We start from the raw sequence: 25,581 nt of genomic DNA, 5'->3' as shown, positions 1-25,581 counted from the left end.
GAAGAAGACAAGAGCCCCGGTTAAAGGTCCTTGCTCCGTTTTTATTAGGATCAGAAGGCTTACAAACAAGGTGATGGACATACACAAAGGGACAATGAATCTGTGAACGTTAACTCATGGATGTAAGGAAAAGGAGGGTTTGAAGATACTCCGTGTTAGGGATTTGGGTCAATATAAAACAAAATCCTGGCACAGGGCAGATGGTTGTTAACAGATGTGAGGTGCCATGTCTGTTTATCTTAGCCAGACTAGGGGATAAGACAGAGCATGTGACCTCAAGGTCAACAAGGCACCTTTGTTTTGTTAATTAGCTCCTCTCTGGGCAACTTCACCCTGCAGCGGCCTATAGCCCTATTTACCTGCTTATGTAATCTGCTCCTTCCTTCCGGTGAAAGCAGCTTTCTGCTATAATACTAAATTGGGGGGCGATTTCCACCCTGAATACCTAATCTTGTTTACCTCATATACCTTTGTTCTATATTGGGTATATTGGGGGCTTTGCCCCACCCTTTCTATACCTATTTACCTAATCTTGTTTACCCAAACTTGGGTGTGAGCATCTTGTGGCTTTGTAATTCTTTATGCCTTGTTAACCCATCAGTGTAGGCCCAGGGAATTCCTAAACTTATTCCCCACAGTGTAGTACTGGGTTCAAGAGTAGAATCCAGTGATATATCCCTTATATATAACACACAGTGCTCATCCCAACACGTGCCCTCAATGCCCATCTCCCAGTTAGCTCATCCCCCTGCCAACCTCCCATCTAGCAAACCTCAGCTTCTCGGTATTTAAGAGTCTCTTATGGTTTGCCTCCCTCTCTGTTTTTATCTTAGTTTTCCTTCCCTTCCCTCATGTTCATCTCATTTGTTTCTTAAATTCCACATATGAGTGAAGTCATATGATATTTGTCTTTCTCTGACTGACTTATTTCACTTAGCATAACACCCTCTGGTTCCATCCACATAGTTGCAAATGGCAAGATTTCATTCCCTTTGATTGCCAAGTAATATTCCATTGTGCATATATACCACATCTTCTTTATCCATTCATCCATCGATGGACATTTGGGGTCTTTCCATACTTTGGCTATGGTTGATAGTGCTGCTATAAACATGGGGGTGTATGTGTCTTTTCGAAATAGCATACCTGTATCCCTTGGATAAATACCTAGTAGTGCAATTTCTGGGTTGTAGGGTAGCTCTATTTTTAACTTTTTGGGGAAACTTCATACTGTTTTCCAGAGTGGCTGCACCAGTTTGCATTCCCACCAACAGTGCAAAAGGGTTCCTCTTTCTCTACATCCTTGCCAACATCTTTGTTTCCTGTGTTGTTAATTTTATCCATTCAGACTGGTGTGAGGTGGTATCTTGTGGTTTTGATTTGTATTTCCCTGATGATGAGGGATGTTGAACATGTTTTCATCTGTATGTTAGCCATTTGGATGTCTTCTTTTGAAAAATGTCTATTCATGTTCTTCTACACATTTCACTTGATTTTTATTTTTGGGTGTTGAGCTTGATAAGTTCTTTATAGATTTTGGGTACTAACCCTTTATCTGATATGTCATTTGCAAATATCTTCTCCCATTCTGCTGGTTGCCTTTTAGTTTTGCTGACTGTTTCCTTGACTGTGCAGAAGCTTTTTATCTTGATGAGGTCCCAACAGTTTATTTTTGCTTTTATTTCCTTTGCCTCCAGATTCATGTCTAGTAAAAAGTTGCTGCAGCTAAGGTCAAAGAGGTTGCTGCCTGTTTTCTTCTGTAGGATTTTGATTGTGTTTTGTCTCACATTTAGATAGTTCATCTATTTTGAATTTATTTTTGCATATGGTGTATGAAAGTGATCCCAGTTCATTTTTCTGCATGTCACTGTCCAGTTTTCCCAACGCAATTTGCTAGAGAGACTATCTTTTTTCCATTGGATACTGTATCCTGCTTTGTCAAAGAGTAGTTGGCTATATAATTGTGGTTCTATCTCTGCATTCTCAGTTCTGTTGCATTGATCTGAGTGTCTGTTTTTGTGCCAGTATCATACTGTCTTGATGATTACAGCTTTGTAAAAGAGCTTGAAGTCTGGAATTGTGATGCCTCTAGCTTTGGTTTTCTTTTTCAAGATTGCTTTGCCTATTTGGGGTCTTTCCTGATCCCATACAAATTTTAGAATTGTTTGCTCTAGCTCTGTAAAGAATGCTGGTGTTATTTTCATAGGAATTGTATTGAATATGTAGATTGCTTTGGATAGTATCGATATTTTAACAATATTTGTTCTTCCAATCCATGAGCATGGAATGTTTTTCCATTTGTGTGTCCTCTTCAATTTCTTTCATGCATGTTCTATAGTTTTCAGTGTACCGATATTTTACCTCTTTAGTTAGGTTTATTCCTTGATATCTTACAGTTTTTGGTGTAATTGTAAATGAGATTGATTCCTTGATTTCTCTTTCTGATTCTTCATTGTTGGTGTATAGAAATGCAATTGGTTTCTGTACATTGATTTTATATCCTGTGATTTTGCCAAATTCACATATCAGTTGTAGCCATTTTTTGATGGAGTCTTTTGGGTTTTCCAAGTATAATATCGTGTCATCTGTGAAGAGTGAAAGTTTGACTTCTCCATTGCTAATTTGGATGTTTTATTTCTTTTTGTCTGATCACTGAGGCTAGGACTTCTAGTACCATGTTGAACAACAGTGGTAAGAGTGAACATCCCTGTCGTGCTCCTGACCTTAGTAAGAAAGCTCTCAGGTTTTCCTCATTGAGGATGAGATTAGCTGTGGGTATTTCATACATGGCCTTTATGATGTTGAGGTATGTTCCTTCTATCCCTACTTTCTTTAAGGTTTTTATAAAGAAAGGATGCTGTATTTTGTCAAATGTTCCTTTCTTTTATTAATGTGGTATATCATGTTCATTGGTTTGTATATACTGAACAAGCCCTGCAGCCCAGGAATAAATCCCACTTGATCATGGTGAATAATTATTTTAGTGTACTATTGAATTCGATTTGCTAGTATCTTGTTGAGAATTTTTGCACCCAGGTTCATCAGGGATATTGACCTGTAATTCTTCTTTTTAGTGGGGTCTCTGTCTGGTTTTGAAATCTAGGTATTGCTGGCTTCATAAAACGTGTTTGGAAGCTTTCCTTACATTTCTACCTTTTGGAACAGTTTGAGAAGAATAGGTATTAATTCTTCTTTAAGTGTCTGGTAGAATTCCCCTATGGAAACCATCTGGCCCAGGACTCTTATTTGTTGGGAGATTTTTTGATAACTGATTCAATTTCTTTGTTGGTTATGGGTCTGTTCAAATTTTGTATTTCTTCCTGTTTCAGTTTTGGTAGTGTGTGAGTTTCTAGGAATTTGTCCATTTCTTGCAGATTATCCAGTTTGTTGGCATATAATTTTTCATAATACAGTAAAACCTTGGATTGCAAGTAACTTGTTCTGTCAGTGTTCCACAAGATGAGCAAATATTTCTAATAAATTTTAACTTGTTAAAAAAGCAATGTCTTGTAATATGAATAGTATGTGATGCTGAACATCACATGATCACAGCTGAACCAATGTTTCTTTTCTCTCTTTCTCTGCGGGATTGTGGATCGTCTCCTATGCTCAGAGGCTTGATATCAGGCCCTGGTGTTTGGCAGCAGTCAGTGTTTTTTCAGAATATTGGAAGGTGCCCACAACTGGCACTGGTGTATTTTTTGTTACTTCAAAGCACCTATGGACAGTCCTTTGCTTTTCTGTACAAGTTAAGCTTAGGAATGCATTGCCTCATTTTAGGTCAGGTTGCCCGCAGATATATACCTTTTTGTCTGCTGCCTTATTGCCAACTACATTAAATACAGTATATGACAAGAATTTGTTAATACTGTACTGTAGTCAACATTTGTGCGAGCATATACAATGGCCCCCATGTAGAAAAATGTTGACAAGAAAGGCAGTAAGAAGAAGGAGATGATTACAGTGGAAGTTAAGGAGGGAATTGTTGAGAAGTATGAATGAGGTATGCAAGTGGCCATAATTGCAAGATTTTATAAGAAGTCTACGTCTGCATCTTGCCTACAGAGGAGAAGGAGAAAAAGGCAGAGGAATTCCCTCACTTAAATGAGATTAGGAAGATGTATAAAATATGGGAAACAGCAAAATTTTGAAGAAAAGCATCACCCAAATAAGGCTGTAGCAGTGTGAGCAATGAATCTGTTTAACAACAATGCAGTATCACATTTCCACGAAATTGTTAAAAGAAGGCAAAAGCAAGTGTTATTGGATAGGTTTCTTGTTAAAGTTGCACAAAAAGGGGGCACCTGGGTGGCGCAGTCGGTTAAGCGTCCGACTTCAGCCAGGTCACGATCTCGCGGTCCGTGAGTTCGAGCCCCGCGTCAGGCTCTGGGCTGATGGCTCGGAGCCTGGAGCCTGTTTCTGATGCTGTGTCTCCCTCTCTCTCTGCCCCTCCCCCGTTCATGCTCTGTTTCTCTCTGTCCCAAAAATAAATAAAAAACGTTGAAAAAAAAATAAAAAAAAAAAAGTTGCACAAAAAGAAAAAGATTCCATTGAGCCAATAGATAGCAGTGATTCCTTTAGTGATAGTGAAAGTCGTCCTACACACCATCCCTCCTCTCTCTTGTCTCTCACACCAGCCACGAAGGTTTTCAAAGGTAAGTGCAGGTTAATTTATTTGTCTTTCTATTTTTATTTTTTTATTACTTTGTATTACAGTATTTTAACCATTTTTATATGAATATTTTTGGATTGTGGAATGAAATCTGAGTTTCCATAATTTATTATGGGGAAATTCGCTTTGATATACAAGTGCTTTGGATTACAAACATGTTTCCAGAATGAATTCTGCTCGCAAACCAAGGTTTTACAATATTCTGTTATAATTGTATTTCTGTGGTGTTGGTTGTGATTTCTCCTCTTTCATTCGTGATTTTATCTATTTGAGTCCTCTGTCTTTTTCTTTTTCTTTTTTTTTTTTTGAGAAGTCTGGCTAGGGGGTTATTGATTTTGTTTATTCTTTCAATAAACAGTTCTTAGTTTCATTGATCTATTCTACTGTTTTTTTAAATTATTATTCTATATCGTTTATTTCTGCTCTAATCTTTATTATTTCCCTTCTGCTGGTTTTGGGCTTTATTTGTTGTTCATTTTCTAGCTCCTTTAGGTATAAGATTAGGTTGTGTATTTGGGACCTTCCTATCTTTCTTGCTCTTGAGATAGGCCTGAATTGCAATGTATTTTCCTCTCAGGACTGCTTTTTCTGCCTCCCAAAGGGTTCAGACTGTCGTGTTTTCATTTTCATCTGCTTCCATGTATTTTTAAATTTCTTCTACAGTTTCCTGGTTAACCTATTCATTCTTTAGTAGGATGTTCTTTAATCTCCATGTATTGAAGGGTTTTCCACATTTTTTCTCCTGGTTCATTTCAAGTTTCATAGCATTGTGATCTGAAAATATACATGGTATGATCGTGATTTTTTTTGTACTTGTTTGGGGATGATTTGTGAACCGGTATGTGATCTATTCTGGAGAATGTTCCATGTGTACTCGAGAAGAATGTGTATTCCATTGCTTTAGGATGAAATGTTCTGAATAGATATGTTAAGTCCATCTGGTCCAGTGTGTCATTCAAAGCCATTGTTTCCTTGTTGACTTTCTGCTTACATGATCTTTCCATTGCTGTAAGCGGAGCATTTAAATCTCCTACCAGAAGCACCTGGTGGCTCCGTCAGTTGTGTCCAATTCGTGGTTTCAGCTCAGGTCATGATCTCACAGTTTATGACTTTGAGCCCGGTGTTGGGCTCCGAGCTGACAGTGCAGAGCCTGCTTGAGATTTTCTCTGTCTCCCTCTCTCCCTGCCCCTGCTTGTGCTCTCTCTCTCTCTCTCAAAATAAATCAATAAAATTTTTAAAAAGTAAAATAAAGTCTCTTACTATTATGGTATTATTATCACTGAGTTTCTTTATGTTTGTTATTAATTAATTGATTCATATATTTGGGTTCTTCAAGTTAGGGCCATAAATATTTACAATTGTTAGATCTTTTTAATGGATAGGCTCTCTAATTATGACATAATGCCCTTCCTCATCTCTTATTAAAGTCTTTCTTTTAAAATCTAGTTTGTCTGATATGCATATGACTACTCCAGCTTTCTTTTGACCTCCATGAGCATGATAGTTTGCCCTCCATCCCCTCATTTTCAACCTACAGTTGTCTTTAGGTCTAAAATGAGTCTCTTGTAGACAGAACATAAATAGATCTTGTTTTTTTATCCACTCTGATACCCTATGTCTTTTGATTGGAGCATTTAATTCATTTACATTCAGAGTGGTTATTGAACAATATGAATTTATTGCCATTGTGTTACCTGTAGAGTTGATGTTTCTGGTGATGTTGTCTGCTCCTTTGTAGTTTTTGTTGCCTTGGTCTTTGTTTTTTGGGTGTTTTTTTTTTCCTTTACACTCAGAGTCTCCCAGAAAATTTCTTATTTTAGTGGTTTAGTGGTCATGAACTCCTCCAGTTTCTGTTTGTCTGGGAAACTCTTTATTTCTCCTTCTATTCTGAATGACTGCATTGCTAGATAAAGAATTTTTGGCTGCATATTTTTCCCATTCAACACATTGAAAATTTCCTGCCACTCCTCTCTGGTCTGCCAAGTTTCAGTGGACAGGTTTGCTGCTAACCTTATGTGTCTACCCTTGTAAGGTTAAGAACCTTTTGTCCCTAGCAGCTTTCATAATTCTCTTTATCTTTGCATTTTGCAAGTTTCACTATGATATGTTATGGTATTGAGCTGTTTTTGTTGGTTTTGGGGAGAGTTCTCTGTGCTTCTTGGACTTGTATGTCTGTTTCCTTCCCCAGATTAGGGAAGTTCTCAGCTATAATTGGTTCAAATAAACCTTCTGCTCCTTTTTCTTGTTCTTCTTCTTCTGGGACTCCTATGATACAGATATTGTTTTATTTCATGGAATCACTTAGTTCTCTAATAATTTCCTTCCCTCTTTTTTTTCAGCTTAATATTTTCCATAATTTTATCTTCTCTTTTACCTATTCTCTCTTCTGCTTTTTCAATCCTTGTTGCCCCGTATCCAGTTTGTTTTGCATCTCAGTAATAGTATTTTTTATTTCATCTTGATGAGTTTGTAAGTCTTTGATCTCTGCAATAAGTGTTTCTCTGGTGTCTTCTATGCTTTTTTCAAGTCCAGCTAGTAGTCTTATGAATGTTGTTCTAAATTATTTTCAGATAAATTGCTTATATCGGTTTTGATCAAGTCCCTGTCTGTGATTTCTTCTTGACCTTTCTTTCTTTTTTATTTTTACTTTTTGCAGAGAGAGACAGAAACAGAGAGAGAGAGAGAGTGAACACTAGTGGGGGAGGAGCAGACAGAGAGGGAGACAGATAATCCCAAGCAGGCTCTATGCTGTCATCAGGGTAGATCCCAATGCAGGGCTCCAAGTCATAAACCATGAGATCATGACCTGAGCCAAAATCAAGAGTCAGACACCCAACTGGCTGAGTCACACAGGCACCCCACTTCTTGACCTTTCTTTTGGGGAGAATTCTTCTGTCTTATCATTTTGGCTAAGTTTCTGTCTTTTCCATGTTTTAAAATTTTTTTTTTCAACGTTTTATTTATTTTTGGGACAGAGAGAGACAGAGCATGAACGGGGGAGGGGCAGAGAGAGAGGGAGACACAGAATCGGAAACGGGCTCCAGGCTCTGAGCCATCAGCCCAGAGCCTGACACGGGGCTCGAACTCACGGACTGCGAGATCGTGACCTGGCTGAAGTTGGACGCTTAACCGACTGTGCCACCCAGGCGCCCCTGTCTTTTCCATGTTTTAAAAGCTCATTGTGTCCTACACCTGAGAATACTGCTATATTAAAAAGGGCTTATACGCTGTCCAAGGCCTGACACTTCAAGAAGTGTTTCTGGTGTATGCTGTGTGCATTGTGCTATTGTGTTTTGGCTGTTTTTTCCCTCTTGTCAGTCCTCTGCAGAACTCCTCCTTGCTTGAAATGGTTGTGTGTTTGGACCTTTAATTAGGTGTGCTTTGATTTGTTTGTTGAAGTAACCCTGGAAAAAGTGGGGGGGGGGGAACCCGAACCAAAAAAAAAAAAAAAAAGAGTAAAGAAAAGGAAACAAAAACCAAACAGAGAAAAAAAGACTATAAGGCTGTTTCCAAAGAAAAAGAAAGGAGGGAAAAAATAAGAAAATAAAAAAATAAGGAAAAAGAAAAGAAAAAAAAAAAAAGCCTGATCCAAAAAAAGAGAAAAGGAAATGAAACAAAACAAAACAAAACAAACAGAAAGGAACTATGAGCCTGATTCCAAAAGAAAAAAGAAGAAGAAAGAAACAAAAAAAGCCTGTAGGTGTCATTTTGATGCCCTGGATTTCCAGTGCACTTGGTGCATTGGGGATGTTGGCTGTGCTGGTCTTCTGGAGGAGAGGTCCACTGCTTTGGCTTAGAGTCAGTCTTGCCCCAGTAAATAAGCAGTTGCCAGGAACGTAGGGTAGGGTTTGGTGTCAGCGGTCCTGCCTCCGCTGGACACTGCTGTTGCTCTCTGAAGTCCCATTGTGTTGGTGTTGGGGGAGGAATGGTGCCACCCCAATCTCTCAGCCCCAGACCAGGAAGCTCACACACCCACCATTCAGGCAGCTCTCACAGAATAATGAGGACAGTCAACTCGCCCTGCACCACAGCTCTCCTGAGTTTTATCTTTGGTGCGTGGCTGGGATTCAAAACCCAAGGTCCCAAAGGACCTGGTACCACGTGGATCTGCTCCTCTCCTCCAGAGTAGAGCCTCTCCACACTAAGTGAAGTCCTCTGTCCCTGAGAAACAGTCCCACGCCTGCAGTGTATGGCATCTATGGTGTAGCACCACTAAAAGCAGCAAAAGCTATATTCCCTCTGGGTGCACCTCTGTCCCCCAGCAATGAAAGGCCTTTTGCTGGCACCTGTAGGGCCTTTTGTCCTTAGGTGGCAATAAATCCTCTTCCAAAAGTATTCCCAGTGTGCCCCATAGATCACTGCACCACAGTATGCACCCCGGGGCCAGCTTCCTCCTCCCCAGGAGTGAGAACCACAGCTCCAGTCTGGAGAAAGTTGCACAACTCCAAAATCTTAAAGTTTGAGCTCCAAACATTGTTTGCAAAACAAACAAACAAACAAACAAAAACAAAAACTGGGACAGTCAGTCAGTACTTCTCACTCCCCCAGTCCATGGTCCAGAGAGGTTTTCATTCTGTATGAACTCAGTGCAGCACTTTCTTAACCCCTCTCTCTTTCTCTCCCTTTTGTCTTTCCATAGAAAGGGTTTCATCCCCTCCAAGGCACCATCGTTTTTCTCTCCCCCAATTCACTTTCATGCACCTCACACCTGCCAAGCTGTCTCCCTCTCAACTGTGGACATCCTTCTGTCACTCTAAAGATCTATTTCCTTGGTTTTCAAAGTGATCTGATCTCAATACAGCTGTGTTTGAGAAAAAAGGAAAGCCTGGGGTCCCCCCCACTTCTCTGCCATCTTAAGTTCTCCAGAGATCAGAATATTCTGACCCCATCCCACTTCCCACTTTGGAATAGCTGCCAGGACATGCTTCCAGAGGCTCAGATAAGTTGAGGGTAAACCCCTCAGTTGTCCATCCCCAGAACTAAGTAACCTGCACCATTTGGTAGTCCCATTGACTGATTAGATGAAAACCGCTTTTAGTCATTTGGGTAGATTCAGGGTGAATAACAGCTGAATAGTGCTTTGCATTTGGAGTGAACACAGGATGACACTGGCTAGTCTCTATCACTTGGAGTTGTACCTTTTCTATCATCTTTAAAATGAAAGCATCATAGAAAGGGAAAGCTTTCTTAAATTTGGTGGACCCTAAGATATCACTAGAAATAATTAAGGAGAAATCTGAGCTTCTTTCTTCTTCTTCTTCCTCTTTTTTTTTCCTAAGAAAAACCAAGAAGGCCAATTGTACAATCCTATGATCCTGTGAAGGCTTTGCCAAGTCATAAGAGCTGAAATCAGATGGTTTGTGAGAAACAACAAAATGGATTTGAATTCCAGTGTGTCTAATATCACTTTTCTTACCAAAACAGTTTCCAGCACATGGGTGGGTTTTCTCAGAATTACATTTATGACTAGTTCTGAAGATCTCCCTGAAATCATTCTAATACTGTCTTTGATCTGCACAGTTGGAGGTAGGTGTAACTATTTCTTTGAGTTTGTTCTATGGATATATCTTGTAAATGTCGCCATATAGAATTGAGGACAGTAGCAGTAATAGAATATTAGAATTTTGTTCCTAAATTTATACTTTTAACCCAAGATTACCAACCAAATGAATCCAATGATAATCTGTCCCTGAGAAGAGACATGCAGAGTCTGATTCATTGTTTTCATCCTCTTTGGGTTCAAAGTATTCATGTCTTTTTACTTGGTAGGTCATGGTTAGATTTAAATGATTGAAAGAATTGAAGCAGATAATCAAAAACTCAAGGGTTGGTGTATTTTTCTTGTTATCTGCTTTATCATAAACTATTCACATATTAAAGCTAGTCGTGTACTGCTTTGTTCACTTGAACAAAGAATTTTTGGGTCTTCTGAATGTGTCAGTTACTTTTTAAGCACTTGGTAGGGTGTCCCATAGGTTTTGTTCAAATGATAAATTATATCTAGCCTTTATGAGAAGAAAAGAATACTATAGAAATCAAAAGATTTCTTTTTTTTTTTTTGCATTCTTTGACTGATTAGAAATTATATTACAAAAAAGTGGAAAAAAGAAAACATTAAACTGAAGGAAATGCGATGATATTGCTTATTGTACTTTGATAAAAATTCATTATAGGCTGCCTAATGCATAGTAGATAACCAGTAATAGGAAGCTAGTTTTTCTCATTGGGCAAATTATTATACCTAGTTCCTCATATATTCCTCAAAAATTCCTATAAGTGTTTAGTAATAACCCAAGAGCCAGTGATTTCTAGCAATATTTACTAAAGATTCTAAGGAAATGAGATATTTCATACAAGAGGTAAATACAGAATCCAGCAGATTAGCAATTACACTGATTCAGTGTGCTTAAGTATGAGAGAGGGTTTTAATTACTGGAATTAAATAAGTAAAAAGTGGAACAGTATTTCATTGTCCTCAGCATTAAGAAAGTATATCAAATTAAAGTTCTGTAAGTGTCATATTTCATTGCCTCTCAGTAAAAATGTATTTTTCTGCAGCATTTTTGAACCTGCACTTAAAAGACTTTCCAATTCCTCTCCCTGTGATATTATTTTTAATTGGATGCAGTTTTGAAATATTAAGTTTTACATCTGACAAGGTGTGTATAGTAAATATTTTGTGTTATGCCTCAAATTCATACAAATTCAAAGATGGAATTTTAAGGAAATTTGTAAAAAAATACTTGCCAATTCACTGTTCTGCCAGTTGATAGATGCTTGTGATATGGATACTATCAGATCAGATATGTGAAAAAAGGAACCAGGCATGGAAGAGCTGAGATCCAGCTAAACACAGTCAAAACAGAGCCACTGTCTGGAAGGGGGTGGGCAGCTCAGAGAATGAGTACACATACAGCTACTGAGAGTGTGAGCAGCTAATGAGAGTTTAAGCAGAATTCAAAAGTTTAGACAAGAATTGGTACATAAGATAGAAGCGCAGAGAGGGGGTGCCTGGGTGGCTCAGTTGGTTAAGTGTCCGACTTTGGTTCAGGTTATAAATCTTGTGGCTTGTGGGTTCGAGCTCTGTGTTGGGCTCTGTGCTGACAGCTCAGAGCCTGGAGCCTGCTTTCGATTCTGTCTCCCTCTCTCTCTGCCCCTCCCCTGCTCATGCCCTGTCTCTGTCTCTGTCTCTCTCTCTCTCAAAAATAAATAAAAACATTAAAAAAAATTTTTTAAAAAGAAGAAGAAGAAGAAGAAGAAGAAGAAGAAGAAGAAGAAGAAGTCCAGAGAGATTAAGCTGCTAGTACAGGTCTCTTGTAGCAAGATAATTCTGACATTGAACCAATCTATTGCTTCAGTTAGGAATATTTTACAAGATTCCTATTACAATAGAGGCTAGTCTTTAAGTGTGTATGGCTTACAAGATTTCAAGAAACAGATGTTGGACCACTTACCTGGAGTTGGAAGTAAGGAGGAAGGCAAACTGTAGATATAGTCATGGCAGCTGCAGTGTTACAAAAAGTTGAGAACTGGAATCAGGTAGAGGAGAGAGACTATCTTACAATAAGGGACGTAGAATGCATTATTGGCACATTAAATAGTTCTCTAGCCTCGGGGTTGGCAGCAAACTTTTTCTATAGAAGACCATCTAGTAAATATTTTAGATTATACAGGCCATATGAGCTCTGTCACAATTACTCAACTCTGCCATTATAATTCAAAAGCAACCGTAGACAATATGTAAGAAGTGGCATGGCTGTGTTCCAGTAAGACTTTACAAAAACAGTCATTGAGTCGGATTTGGCCCAGGGCCATAATTTTCCATCACCTGCTCTAGTCAATCAGAACATGAATGAGAACAAACAAACAGGAGATGTGATATTAATGAACATTATGGAAAACATGTACTCGTATAAGAGCCAGAAGTATTCTTACTTCATTTGTTATGATCACATTATTGCTATGAACATGTTATGTAACCGTACGATTTTGACTTATATGCAATATTAAGTACTTCTATAAACTTTTATATTTGTCAGTAACCTTTTAGAAGAAGAGAACATAAGTCAAGAACTGTGAAGGGCCTAAGATTTTACTCTGCCTGCAAGTAATAAGTTAGCCTGTCACAGTTTCATGGTCCTGGCAAAAGACAAGGGACTTCTGGGCCCGAGACAAAGGACTTTAGTACTGACAGTAATAGCAGAAACCAGACTATCAGCATCTTCTTGGGCCTGTTCCATGAGCCCCGGGAGCCGCAGGGAGAAACCAAGAGGGTCCAGTGAAACCCACATACACAATGGATTGCATTATAAGAGAAGAAACCTTAGTTTAAAGAACTTGGATATTTTGTGATAGGCAGTAAGCTCATCCTACCTCTGGCCCTAGAGAGAGACACTATCTTTATTGCACCGTACAGTATAGTAAACCAATTCTTTTCTCTAGAAGGAGACACTTGGCTCTCTCTTCCAAAGCTGTTAGCCATACAAATATTTTTGAAAGATAGTCTGGAAGAAAAGCAATCAATGCCTCCACTCATAAGATATGGGGAAACACGAGAGACCCAGGCAGAATCATCTCCCAAAGGCAAAGATATCACCTCACACGGCAAGTAATCAGTGTTTCCTTAATAAACAAATGTTGAGTGGATGCCCATAAGAGGATTTATCAACTAAATATTTTATGACAAACACCATTAATTAATCATTTCATTAACAGCATAACTTCTGAGTTTTTATTCCTACTATTCTTCCATGCACATTTTCCATATAAGCCATGGTTAATTATTTGTAGTTTCTGAAATGCGATATGATTGTTTATTCATTTGTACACATCGTGCATGATAATCCATATACCTGAAACCTGTCTTCCTCTTGGATGCCTGAAAATCTCCTACACATTCTTTTGTACCCATATCAATGTACTTTCTATAGCCGCTATTTAAAAAATAAAATGGGCATGGAGATGTGCATTAACGTTCCTCTGTTACTGGTAATAATCTGATGGAAAATTATGAAAATGCAGTAGAGTTAAGACTTTAGCACCTATTACGTTGTGATATATCTTTTTCTCTTTTGCTAGAGAGAGGAATCTCTATTGCTCTCTCTAATAGGAGATGCTAACTCCATTAGCATGTGTTGTATGCTAATAGGAGGATGGATAAGTGAGAAATGATGTATTTTTGTATTATTAGGTGCAAAGATACACAGATGCCATACAATGGATGAGTCCAAAATTATTTTTTAATATATTTACACCAATAATTATCTTTAACGTTGCATTCGACATGGATGTTTACATGCTCCAAAAGTTATTTTGGCAGGTAAGAAGTAATCTTTTCCAATAATATCATTCACTCATGAACTACTATATGTTATCTATGCTCCAAATTTTTAAAATTTTGCTCTAAATTATAAAACAAAGAAGACAAAGAAAAAGTACGAAGTGTGGGAGAAGTAAATTTAGCTTTATATTTTAGTGAATAAACCATATCTTAGCGACTGACCAGCATATTGAGGGCTCAGGAAAAAAAAATTACAGAGGAAAAAAAAGTAATTCTGAGAATCTGATTTGCAGGGCTTAATGTCAGTTATAATTTTAACTCTGAGATACTATTAGAGAGCTATTATGAAAACATTTGGTCCAGTTTTTTAATTATTTTTTATAAAAGTCTTTTTTAAAATACCCACCTTCTAAAACTTCCCTTACTCACATGAACAAAAACAGAGAATACTCACAGAAACAGCTATAACTTTAAATCACAAACCATTATGTTACCCTAATCATGTGATATTTGAACCCCATCAAGGAAAGAGCTTAAAGAAAAAATACTCCAAATCTTAAGCAAGGTATACATTTCTTCCAAAGTAATTAAAACAGCTTTGTAAATATAAGGCCATTACCTAAATTACATTAGAAGCAAAACTATTAAAATAAGCTACACTTTCTATACATATACATATATATTGCTTTTTTTATTTAATATTGGTAGTAAGAGCATTTTTCCACATCATTACAAAATTTTTATAATTTTAAAAAATTTTTTAGTTGAGATATAATTGACATACAACATTATATTAGTTTCAGATATACAGCATAATGATTTGATACTTGTTGTATTTTGAAATGATCACCGGGGTGCCTGGGTGGCTCAGTCAGTTAAGCGTCGGACTTCGGCTTAGGTCATGATCTCACGGTTCTTGAGTTCAAGCCCCACATCGGGCTCTGTGCTGACAGCTCAGAGCCTGGAGCCTGCCTCAGATTCTGTGTCTCCCTCTCTCTCTGGCCCTTCCCCTCTTGAGCTCTGTCTCTCTCTCTCTGTCTCTCAAAAATAAATAAACATTAAAAAAAATTTGAAATGATCACCAAAATAAATCTAGTTAACATCCATCACCACAGTATTATAAAAATTTTTTATCATAATTTTAAGATCTACTCTGTTAACAACTTTTAAATATACAGTACAGTATCATTCACTACAGTCACCATGCTGTACATTGAATCCCATGACTTATTTATTTTACAATTGGAAGATTGTACCTTTTGACCCCCTTCATCCCTTTTCCCAACCTCCTGAGTCCTCACTTCTGGCTATTGACAATCTGTTCTTTGTATCAATGAGCTCAGGGTTTTTTTGTTGTTGTTGTTGTTGTTGTTTTAAGATTCCACATATAAGTTAGGTCATATGACATTTGTCTTTTTCTATCTGACTTATCTCATGTAGCATAATGCCTTCAGGTTTCATCTATGCTGTCCCAAATAGCAAGATTTCCTTCTATTTTATGATTAAGTAATATTTCATTGCATATACAATACATTTTGTTTATCCACTCATCTATAGATAGACACTTAGGTTGCTTCCATGTCTTATTATTGCAAATAAGTATTGTAAATAGTGTAAATTCACATTATTGTAAATAATGTTACAATGAACACAGAGGTGCAGTTCTGAATTCTTATAGGTAGATTCAGGCACAGTCACATTTTTCCAAGACCATCTGGCAATGAAATCTTACTACATAGCTGCCACTGATAGAATAAAAGAAAGTAGAAGGCAATGGTGGGAAGGCAGAAGGCCAGGTTCCAGTTTTAGAATAATAGAATTTTTCTTCCCATCGTTTCTATAGTCCTCTGCCAATTCTCTACATTCTTTCTATTTTATTTTTTCCTCCTTTTCCTCTTTTGTAACTTCTTTGTAAACTTCTGTTCTTTTTCTCTCTGTTAATAGGCTAGGTTTCAGTTTTATGCATAGTTAAATGTGTATATATAAGTGTGAGTATGGTGTGTATGCATATACCTTTACACATACATATTTATATTCAATGACCTTATCAAGAAATTTAAAAGTTCCCTTTTAATTATATGCTATTTCTTACAAGTGCTGTGTCATAGGTCCTAAGAATCTCATTGCAATATTTGCCTCTTATTTCCAGACTTGCAAGCACATATTTGTTAAATAAGATAATTTAAAATTTCCCTTTGATGGATTCAGTGTGATTCTGTATCTGTAATAATCCTGATAATCTGCTTTTCAAAATAGGATAAAAAGGCAATCTGATTTTTCTATACATAAAATTTCTTTGCAGATAATTTTAATTACAATTCCTGGCTTTTTTATGAATTATACATTAATTCTTTGGTATCTGGCATCTGTGAATAAATTACTTTTGAAAACCACTCCATGGCTATTATTTGCAACTATCCTCATGAGTTCAGATCCCATGCTGACTGCAGCTGCTATAAGAGACCTTGGTAGGTATATGTTTTCCTCTTTTTCTACATTTAAAATATCATATTCTGCATTTAATGTGTCTAGTGTTAAGATCTTTTGCTCACTGTAGCTTCTCACTATATGAAATGAGGTTCTGGGCATTGAGAATTAAGCATAGAGATTCAGGTTGCTGATGCTTAGAACAAAATGAAATGCTAGTGATGGGCTTACCTAGTATATATATTTTTAAAATCTTTCATCCCCTTGTGGAATAAGACGGGATTATTTGGAATCCTTGACTTTATACGTGCTTCTACCTTAAACCAAAAGTTCTGAGGGTTAACAATTTGCATATACATTGTGATGACATTTCTATTGTCAAATAACTGCTTTTCCTTTGAAAATACTTTAATTAGGATTATGCCATCTGTAAAAAAACAAAAAACAAAAAAATTTGGAGTCATCACCATTAAGACCAAAAAATGCAGAAAGTCAAAAACAGTAAAGTCACTAATCTTACAGTGTTTTCAGAGTGTAGTATTTTAGGAGAAATAAATCTATATTTAAAATTAAGTACCAAGTCAGGGTGCCTGGGTGGCTCAGCCAGTTAATCCTCGGACTGTGGCCTCAGTCATGATCTCGCTGTTCCCAAGTTCCAGCCCCATGTCAGGCTCTGTGCTGATAGCTCAGAGCCTGGAACCCTGTATCTCAGACTCTTTATCTACCTTTTTGCCCGTCCCCCACTCACACTCTGTCTCTCTCTCTCAAAAATAAATAAACATTAAAAATTTTTTAAATAAATAAAGTACCAAGTTGATGTAACACACACACGCGCGCGCACACACACACACACACACACACACACACACTTCTCATTTTATGACCATTATAGGGGGAGAAGCTACTGGAGGGAAGTAGAAATAGAATAGAGGAAACACATCAATCTACCTAAATGAATAAAGGAAAGCCAATTCTCAAATCAAAGAGATTAAGATTGTGAGGTAAGAGTTTTGGTGCCTGGGTGGCTTAGTCGGTTAAGCGTCAGACTTCGGCTCAGGTCATAATCTCAAAGTTGGCCAGGCTCTGTGCTGACAGTTCAGAGCCTGGAGCCTCCCTCGGATTCTGTGTCTCCCTCTTTTTCTCCCCCTCCCCCACTCATGCTCTGTTTCTGTCTCTCTCTCAAGAATAAATAAACATTAAACAAAATGGTTTAATTAAAAAAGAAAAACAGAAAGGAGAGGAGGCCCCAGCGTCTATCCCCCAGCCCTGCCTCTATGGGACTCTGTCAGTGCCCGCCCCTTTTCCACTCACGGGACTTAGTGAAGTTTTGTGCTACCTGACAGCACTGCATACTTCTTTCAACTTTATAATCTTATAATCTGGTTAGTAATCCAGTGATGGCCTGACCTATCATTGTTGAATGTAAATTATTGGGTTATCTTCCAAAGTTATGCTCATACGTTTTGGCCATCTTGCCGTGACTTTTGGAATATTGTTTTTCTCCTCACTTTGTAGTTTTTAAAAAAATAAAAATAAAGTACTTTTCTCTTGGCAACATTTTTGCCTGAGTTGACAAAGCAAGATTTTTATATTTGTTTTCTTTTACTCCCACACACCTACAAAATCTGCCTATGCTTATGAGTGCATGAGTACCTTCACACCGTCTTGAGCTTTCGATGGCCTGTTGACTCTTATGCCCCCATGTCAGTTGTGTATTTTCACATATTTACAATTTGTTATAGTTCTATTTTCCAAGTTGGAATAATTATATAACAGTACCAGTTAGTTTTTTCTCAGTAAAGAACAGCTCTGAGTTTCAACAACTCAGTAAGAAAAAACACAGTGGCTTCAAACAACAGTTATTTATTATTTTTCGTGTGTCTGGCAGTTGTGATGATACGGCCTGGGCTCACTAATGAATCTACAGTCAGATGGAAGATCATCCAGGGCCTAAGTGATCTAGGATGGACCCTTGGAGAAATCCACCTTTCTTCCACATATTTTCACAATCCTCCAGTAGCACAGCCAGGGGACATTATAGTGGTGGTGGCAGAGGTACCCGAGATAGGAAGCAAAAATCCTTCCCAAGCCTCTGCTTGCATCAAGTCTCATAACAGGGGGCGCCTGGGTGGCTCAGTCGGTTAAGCCGCCAACTTCAGCTCAGGTCATGATCTTGTGGTCCATGAGTTCAAGCCCCACGTTGGGCTCTGTGCTGACAGCTCAGAGCCTGGAGCCTGTTTCAGATTCTGTGTCTCCCTCTCTCTGACCCTCTCCCGTTCATGCTCTGTCTCTCTCTGTCTCAAAAATAAATAAACGTTAAAAAAAAATAAAAAAAAATAGTCTCATAACAGAACAGACTGGATCTCTTAGAGGAAAGAAACTGTAGTTTTACAGGAAAGGGCATGGATGCATAACGAGGTGAAGAATTAGACCATCAGTGCACTTCCCCTCCACAAGAACACACTGCCTTGACTTGACTTGTCTTGCAACAGCATACTTAGTGTGTTAGGTTGTGATCATAGAATGGTTGGGTCATGAAATAACATTTCCTTCCTACAGACATCTAGAAAGTCATTAAAGATGCTCAAAGTTACAGTTTTGCTGCTACAGGCATATTTAATAGAGAAAAATGATCATTGATCGCTAAACTTAGAGTATCGCCACAAGTGGAGGGAAATTAGGATGGGAGTACATAATATGAGGGTGCTTTCCATTTCATAGAGCTTAATCTCTAAAACCTTTGACAGGAATGTATGGAAAAGTCAGAGAATTTCTAATCATAGTGAGATTATCTTGACAATTGCATGAATACTTTGCTTAGGTACCATGTTATAAAGCTTGGCTTACGAATTTCCTTTATCCCTCTGTCATTGTTCCTTATCTTGCCTTAAATATATAATGTGTATTTATATTGACTAAATCACCAAATTAAAAAAATAATGAACTTCATGTTTTCATCTGGGCTTTAAAACAAGCAATAACAGCTCTAGCTTATTATCTTAGTTAAATAAACCATACTCAACCACAATAAATTTGGTTCCTAACTATAGAAGTCTAGACTTAACTTAAAGTTGATATATAATTAAATTTCCTTGAAGGGAGTTTTCAAATATGACTAAAGTCTATTTAAGTATATGGGAAAAGTATGTGATATAAATCTATAGATAAGAATATACTTCTACTTGCTAATAAAAGTTTAATCTTTAATATTGATGATTTTCTTTAGTGAAACAAAATATTTTCTTTTCCATAGGTCTTTCTAGAAGCCTCACCAATTTAATTAATGGAGAAAGTCTGATGACCTCTATAATGTCTTTGATTATGTTTAATAGTATTGAAGATATTAATGGCAACCTACAAAAGGGGAACAATTCATTAGGTAAGGACCTATTTTTTCCCTAAATTTCTTAAAATTAGAATCTTGTATTTTCTAAAAGCTGATATGGATATTGTAATCTTTTACCATAATTTATGCTTGTACAAATATAATCGTGAGCATTAGTATAATGATTTACCCTTTACAAAGCACTACCACATATCTCTTATTTAATATTTGTTGTGGTTTTATTGTGAGACTCGGTTGAGACTTTTCATGAGGACGCTTATAGGGGAAGCATTCTACAGACCTAGGCTGAGTCCAAATGCTCAACAACAAGAACATGAGAGATGTTGTTTTCTATGAGTTGAAGATGAACTCGGAAGACAAGCTAGGCAGTGCACCTGCTGGTGGTGAGAGGGATACAGCCGTTGCCCTTGGCTTCACTGGGGCAACATGGAAAGCTGTCAGCTTAAAGAGCAAGTATGAGTGACATGGCCATCTTCAGGGCCTGAGAACAGGGCTTTAAGCAGAGAGATTGCAAGGCCTTCATGAGTTCATTTACCACATTCAGAAAACCCTGAACCTAAGTATCGTTGATTACTTTATCATATGTCTGTGTATTTTATATATATAATGAATGATACATGCACACTATGATGAATGATTATAAAATATATAGATGTGTAATTATCACTCAGGACAAGAAATATAGTGTCACCAGCAATCCCAGAACCATCTTATATGCCCCTCCCTGATCAAAACCCCATACCCTCTTCCTGCAACAGTGGTTCTCAGAGGATAGTCACTACCTTGGGCAGGGCGGCAGGAGAGGGTGTCCACAGGACCCTTTAAGGATGTCTATGAAGTCAAATATTTTCAAAGTAATATTAAGAAGTTATTTACTTTTTTTAGTGTGCTGCTATTTGCACCGATTTTGGAAAAGTGATGATTAGAGGCTCCTGGAGAAAATTCTTGACGTATACTATTCCACTCACGGGATGTCTTTTGTGCCCTAAGGCCTTCTGTGGCATTATCTCATTTCACCCTTCTATCATCCTGAAAAAAGAGCATTTAAGGGGTGCTTCCAGACTACATTCTAGTGCATCAAAGGGGTCTTTAAGATGACAAATAATATGTTATATTGGAGCCAGATCCCTCTACTACCCCCTTTCCCCAGCAATTAAGCATATCTCAAATTACTTTTCTAATCACTCAGGAAGAGGAAGTTTTAGCTATATGTAGTGGCTTTCATGGTCCCTGGAAACTACCTCGCTGTTGGGCAGCCAATGTTCCTGTTTACCTCTCTTCTGACCCATCTTTGCCTTACATCTTTATAGTCAATGCCTAAAACTAAGAATTAAAGATTAGTTTTTCTGAAGAACACACATTCTAGGGATCATCACCCCTCTCATGTCTTCCTCAAGGGAGCTCGTCCACATGGTGGACAGTTACCCTACTTGGGCATCAGGAGAACCCACCTTTAGCCTTGCTCTATATCCAGTTAGCTTACCCAGGCCATGGCAACTTGGAACATCTGTGGTGAACCTGGAAACCCAATTTAGCACAGGAAGGTACATCTTCTTTAAGTGCTTCATATATTCCATCTGTGGTATGTGAGAAAGTCTAACCACCATAGACATTCAACCTCTTCCAAAATCCAGACCACACAAGCAAGTGATACAATATGTCACTCAGAGAGTTTTTACCATAAGACCTCCTGCACATAGGGCTTTCCTGAAGAAGACCAGGGTGAGCAACACAGAGAGGTCTATGTTCAGAAACATCTTAAAAACTCAAGGACCACTCTTGGGGGAAACTGAAAAATGCAGAGAGGTATCATCATACGCGCTGGTTGGAAGGATCCATGCCCAGGCCCAAACTTGGTCCAATATTCTACTAAGCTCCATTTAAGATAGTAAATATTGACCACAGAATGTCAGAGAACCTTATCAGAGTTGACATCTACAGTCTAATCGAGAGAACATTTTTTATATTCACTGGCAAGTCAAAAGAATATAGGGGGGTACTGATATGGAAATTCATTCATTAACCCATTCATTCATTCGTTAATACAACAATTATTTATTGATATGTACTATGTGACAGTTACTATTCTAGGCCTTAGTGCTTCAACCATGAACATAGTAGTCCCTGCTTTCACAGAGTTTGCTTCATAATTTTGATAATAATTAATGGAATAGAATTTTGTGTTTAGGTTTCAGAGGAGTAAATACTATAAGTAGTCACTCTACAATAATAAAAACTCTGCTGAAGGAGGAAGAGAACAGTGAACTTATCCCCTCAGCCCTTAGGAGTTTCTCTGAATTTTTAACAGCTTTGAAAGAAAACTTTCCTTTAAGAAAAAAGATGTATGACAAGATTTGCTGATATTTCATTTATACCAATTGACACAATAGTGAATCAATAATTTTTGGATAACTCATAATAATTATTACCTTTAAAAACTCATGCAATTATTTAAACAGTGTTGCTCTGTCTTTTGAAGTTAGCGCATATTTCATAAAGAGAAAAATTAAGAAGCGTTACTGTACTTAGAGGTCTGTCTTTTCCAATTTGCGTGTTAGGAGTTTAAAAAAGTTGTAAGAAATATTGGATTTGCTTTGAGGTTTTTCCCAGTCTAATAATTCCATTCAGTAAATATTTTCCTGATTAGAAACTATTTTCCTTTCTTAAAAAACAAACTGGGGTGCTTGGGTGGCTCAGTCAGTTAGTCATCTGACTTCAGCTCAGGTCATGATCTCACAGGTAGGTTCCTGAGTTCAAGCCATGCTTCAGGCTCTGTGCTGACAGCTCAGAGCCTAGAGCCTGCTTCAGATTCTGTGTCTCCATCTCTCTCTTCCCCTCCCCCACTCACACTCTGTCTGTCTGTCTCTCTCTCTCTCTCTCAGAAATAAACATTAAAAAGAGAAGAAGAAAGCAACTTTCTTCTTTTTTGTTTATTTATTTTATTTTGAGAGAGAGTGCGAGCATGTACCTGCATGCCTGTGGGTGCAAGTGGGGGAGGGGCAGAGAGAGAGGGAAACAAATAATCCCAAGCAGGATCCAAGCTGTCAGCACAGAACCTGACATGGGGCTCGAACTCTTGAACCATGAGATCATGACCTGAGCCCAAATCAAAAGTCGGACACTTAACTGACCGAATCACCCAGGCACCCCAAAAAAGAAAGCAACCTTCAAATTGGGTCTTCTAACTCCCATTCCCTGCATCCTTCTGAAACCAGAGTCAACCTCCATTCTTTGTTTCAGTTGCAGGAGGTACTAGACTCCCCAGATTGCCATTACGGGTAACCCCATGCCTTGAACAGGTATGACCTAGAAGGCCACTCCTGAAACTCCCCTTCCATGTTCATACTATCCCTACAGATGCTACATCTTTCCACTTAGCAGACCTAGAAACATGGGCACAGGACTAGGTAAGAAGGAATCTAAATTGTCTCAGCACTCTGAGCAGTGTCCTCTCCCACAGTGGACGTTTATAAATGGGACTCATAAAAGATTTTTTTCTCTTTCATTTTGCCACCTCAGAACACAGTTCAAGATTTACTTATTCTCAAATTTAGTCTCGCTTTTTGTTGGGGTTGCTCTGACTATTTTCTGTTGGCCATTCTTTGTTTTCATTTCATTCTTGCTCTCCACCTATTCTGTTGCAGTTGACACTTCTGCTTTCCTGACCCCAGAACCTGCTTTTATCTGTGATTCAAATTCTATTCCTCTGTTCCTCACCCTGTAAAAGTGGGGGGATTTCCTCACCCACTGGCATGCCTGATTCCAGCAACCAAGGCCATCAAGGGCTTAGGCTTCCTGTTTTCCTGGGAAGGACATCATAATGATTGTGGAAAGAAATTTGGCAAAATATGACAATATCAGTAAAGGAGCAACTATTCTTTAGTGCAAATTCCACTTCTGGAGCCTAAGGAAGTAATCAGAGAAGTACAAAAAAACCATGTGCAGAAATATACACAATATACAATGCAGCATTTTATCAGGGAAAAAACTGGAAGCAAATGAAATACTCAACAATAAGGAACCAATCAGTTGCTTTGACAAGCCACAACAATACAGGAGATTCACTAAGCTGGGACCCAGAGGCATTCCTTTTCTGTATTTCCTGTGTGTATCATGTTAGATATAGAATATAAGTTCCAAGAGTTTGGGGACTTTCTACTTCTTATTCATTACTGTATCTCCAAAATTTATTACACTGTTTGGCACTGAATAAATGTATATTTCTTACTGGGGATCGAAAGAAGCTCTTTAATGAAACTGACTGAATTTTGCCAACTTCTATGGCTCTCAGCGTTTGAATAGAAACTCTTTCAATGTAGGAATAAGAAAATGCCATACATCTACCCCAATGGCTAGTTTTAAAGATAGGAACAAAAAGAAAAGTTGACCCAGATTATCACTTAAAATTAAGATAAAGTAAGCTCTATTAACTATTTTCTGTTTGTTCCCCTTTCTTTCAGTTTTTGACATCCTAGTTGAACTTTGGTCTTATTTTCTAGCAAGTTTCTTGTTTGGAATTCTGAGTTCAAAACTGATCCAATTGTGGATGGCTACTGTTTTTGGTGATGATGTCAATCACATAAGTCTCAGCTTGTCAATTCTGTACCTCATCTTTTTTATTTGTAAGTCTGGGGCCTATGCCTAAAATTAAATGACACAAAAAAACTCAATACAAAGATACGGGAAGATACATACCAGGCAACGTTGGTAAAATAAACCATTCAATTTATCTGGAGGAATGTTTTTTTTAAATAACCTATCAGAAGAGATAAAAATATTAGTATATATACAACAGAAATCAATGTGTCAAGATATATAAAGTAAATGCCATTATAAAAGACAAAGGAATTTGACAAAATCACAATTTCAATGAGATACTTTATCATGCCTTTCCCAGATAATTTCATAACCAATTGAACAAAAAATAATTATGCTATAAAAAGATATAAATAAACACTTAAGTGTTTGGTTTATAAGATATACAGTCTTATCTCCCCAAACCAAATACATATCCTTTACATATATACCTGTAGACCATTTACGGAAATGAACTAGACTCAAAGAGCATTTTAATAAAATCCCAAATATTGTTCAATCACAATGCAATTATAATTTACTAATTACAAAAGGAGGGTCTTTAAAAATAGTCATTCTAACAGCCTGAAATTAAATATACTTTTCTGGACAGCTTTTAGATCAAAAAGGAAATCAAAATAGAAGTTTCATATCAAGTAAGTCTAAATATTAGAAAATCTATCAATATTATTAATCCCTTTGCCACCATTTCTTCCTCACAGGAGTATGGTAGTTATTAATCATTCATCATATTATTGTTTTCTGATGCAGCCTCAGAATCTCATTCAACCCTGCTCTTCAAGACAGCCCTGCAAAGGACTTGGAGTTAGCATGTGCAGTAAATATAGTAAAACCTTGGTTTGTAAACATAATTCTTTCCAGAAATGTGCTTGTAATCCACAGCACTTTGTTTATCAAAGTGAATTTCAAGAACCATTTGCCCAGTTGTGATCACATGGTGTTTGGTGTCGCATACTACTTGTATGGCAAGACATCACTTGTTTATCAAGTTAAAATTTATTAGAAATGTTTGCTCATTTTGTGGAATACTCACAGAACAAGTTATTCGCAATCCAAGGTTTTACTCTAATACCTAGTTATCTAGTTACCAACTTATACTGTGCACTTTCATTTACATTTAGGAGTAAAACAGTTGCCTATTCTCATATTGATGATTTAAAGTAGCTCTGGAAGCTTTAGCTAATGAAATAAGAAAAAAAAAAAAAAAGAAAGACATTTATCCATAATTTTAAAAGAAAATGATTTCATTAGTGATAACAT

At 37.5% G+C, this 25,581-nt stretch overlaps 1 protein-coding gene across 2 annotated transcripts in view; it reads left to right on the top strand.

Moving 5' to 3' along the window:
* SLC9C1 (solute carrier family 9 member C1) overlaps positions 1 to 25,581 on the top strand; it is a 108,479-nt gene that overhangs the window by 8,689 nt on the left and 74,209 nt on the right. Inside the window, exons 2-7 of one of the 2 annotated variants that reach the window (XM_040484489.1) lie at positions 9,952 to 10,198; positions 11,231 to 11,331; positions 13,863 to 13,991; positions 16,255 to 16,420; positions 19,633 to 19,758; positions 24,186 to 24,347. In XM_040484489.1, the coding sequence (XP_040340423.1) occupies positions 10,048 to 10,198; positions 11,231 to 11,331; positions 13,863 to 13,991; positions 16,255 to 16,420; positions 19,633 to 19,758; positions 24,186 to 24,347 (835 nt within the window). In that variant the 5' untranslated portion in view covers positions 9,952 to 10,047. Of the gene's footprint in view, positions 1 to 9,951; positions 10,199 to 11,230; positions 11,332 to 13,862; positions 13,992 to 16,254; positions 16,421 to 19,632; positions 19,759 to 24,185; positions 24,348 to 25,581 lie in introns of those variants that run through there. The other variant, XM_040484490.1, reaches the window with a different exon arrangement.

The sequence above is a fragment of the Herpailurus yagouaroundi genome, unplaced genomic scaffold (assembly GCF_014898765.1).
Source record: "Herpailurus yagouaroundi ecotype Mexico unplaced genomic scaffold, PumYag 162, whole genome shotgun sequence".
Lineage (NCBI taxonomy): Eukaryota > Metazoa > Chordata > Mammalia > Carnivora > Felidae > Herpailurus > Herpailurus yagouaroundi.
Note: the sequence above shows the minus strand (reverse complement) of the source record. Positions and strands in the feature narration are given on the sequence as shown.